The sequence below is a fragment of the Poecilia reticulata genome, linkage group LG8, assembly GCF_000633615.1.
Source record: "Poecilia reticulata strain Guanapo linkage group LG8, Guppy_female_1.0+MT, whole genome shotgun sequence".
Taxonomy (NCBI): domain Eukaryota; kingdom Metazoa; phylum Chordata; class Actinopteri; order Cyprinodontiformes; family Poeciliidae; genus Poecilia; species Poecilia reticulata.
In genome coordinates this window covers 27,706,104-27,707,566 of record NC_024338.1, presented here as the reverse complement: position 1 = coordinate 27,707,566, position 1,463 = coordinate 27,706,104, and the positions used below count along the sequence as shown (strand labels likewise).

Below are 1,463 nucleotides of genomic sequence, written 5' to 3'. Positions count from 1 at the left end.
TATTAATGCTAATATCCTCATGCTAACGTTATTAATGCTAATATCCTCATGCTAACGTTATTAATGCTAATGTCCTCATGCTAATGTTAACCATGTTAATGTTGTTGATTAATTTAAAGATTATTAATCTTTCATTATTATTCTATTATCGTTACATTCCTGGAAAATTGTCTCAAATCAATAATATCACTTATCGTGATAACTTCTGGAGTGATTTATCGTGCACTAAGTTGGTTGTTGCTGCGCTGAATGTTGGGAAGTTTGTGATTTATGGTTTAATTTCCGGTTTTAACCTCCAGCTTCACGTGGAGTTCGTCTCGTTTGGACCGGAGCGCCGTTACGGTGATGACGGGTCAGATCGTCGACTTCTTCGACAGCGACTTCAGAGAGATGTACGCCGTGTCGGAACCGGTCGACCTCCACAAGGAGTTCAACATCAGCAAGCCGCCGCTGCCCACTCCGGTCCCGAAGCCCCGGGTGGAGGAGCACCGCCGCCCCGCGCCCGTCTCCACGTCCCGCTTCCAGGTGTCCGACTCCAGACAGGCCGACTTCAAAGTGCCGGCGCACAAATACCACAACCCCAAATACTCGCTGGTGTTCGGGAACAGCTTGGGCCTGACGGGCTCGCTGCAGGACCTGTCCACTCAGAGTCACTCGCTGCTCGGCGGCACCAGCCAGAGGGACACGGAGGGACACGGGGACACGGTGGACCGGCTGTCCTCACCGAGTCCGAGCGCCGCCGCCGAGGAAGAGGAGAAGGACGGGCGCGACGGGGTGAGGAAGAGCGAGGCGGCCGCCGTGAAGAAGCCGCGCAGTTCCTTCAGGAACTTCCTGAAAAGCAGAGCAGCCAATCACAGAGCAGAGACTATACAGGAGGGCGTGGCCACTCCTCCAAGCCCCGCCCCCGTGGCTACGGCGCCAGAGGCCAACGGCGTCGCAGGAAACGAACCGGAGGATTCGTTTGAGGTTCAGGAGAAACCGGCGAGGCTCAAACCCAAAAAGCCGCAGAAGAACATCCAGAGGAGCGTTTCTCTGCAGACCATCGGCCCGGCGGACCAAGACGGTACGGAAACGGGCCAGACGGGTCACCTGTTGGAGCAAACGGGTCAAATATGACACTCAGCAGTTTTATATCATTAAAACATGAAAGTTTTTTAGTTAAAATGAGATTTTGCTCCTGAATTTCTGCAACAGTATGAAGCTCTAAAAATAAAGACATGAAAATAACATAGAACTAAAAACCTAAATGTAAAAATGTTTAGAAATGACTTTCTCTAAATGTTACTTTCTGTGGAGTTGAGCAGCACATCAGGGGTTAAAGGTCACGGAAAGCAAAGCTTGGTCATTTTAACCAGTAAAGAAAAGAAAACTGAGAGAAGTTTCTGTTTTTGTTTCTCCAGGACTGAAAAGCCGCCGAAGGCATCAGAGGAAGAACTGCATCCAGTCCTGAGAGGAGGAGGAGG

The 1,463-nt window shown here is 50.3% G+C and overlaps 1 protein-coding gene across 1 annotated transcript in view; it reads left to right on the top strand.

Moving 5' to 3' along the window:
• LOC103469446 (protein FAM83F-like) overlaps positions 1-1,463 on the top strand; it is an 8,037-nt gene that overhangs the window by 5,547 nt on the left and 1,027 nt on the right. The window contains exons 4-5 of the mRNA XM_017306149.1: positions 289-1,063; positions 1,401-1,462. Coding sequence (XP_017161638.1) covers positions 289-1,063; positions 1,401-1,450 — 825 coding nt within the window. The 3' untranslated portion in view covers positions 1,451-1,462. The remainder of the gene's footprint in view (positions 1-288; positions 1,064-1,400; position 1,463) is intronic.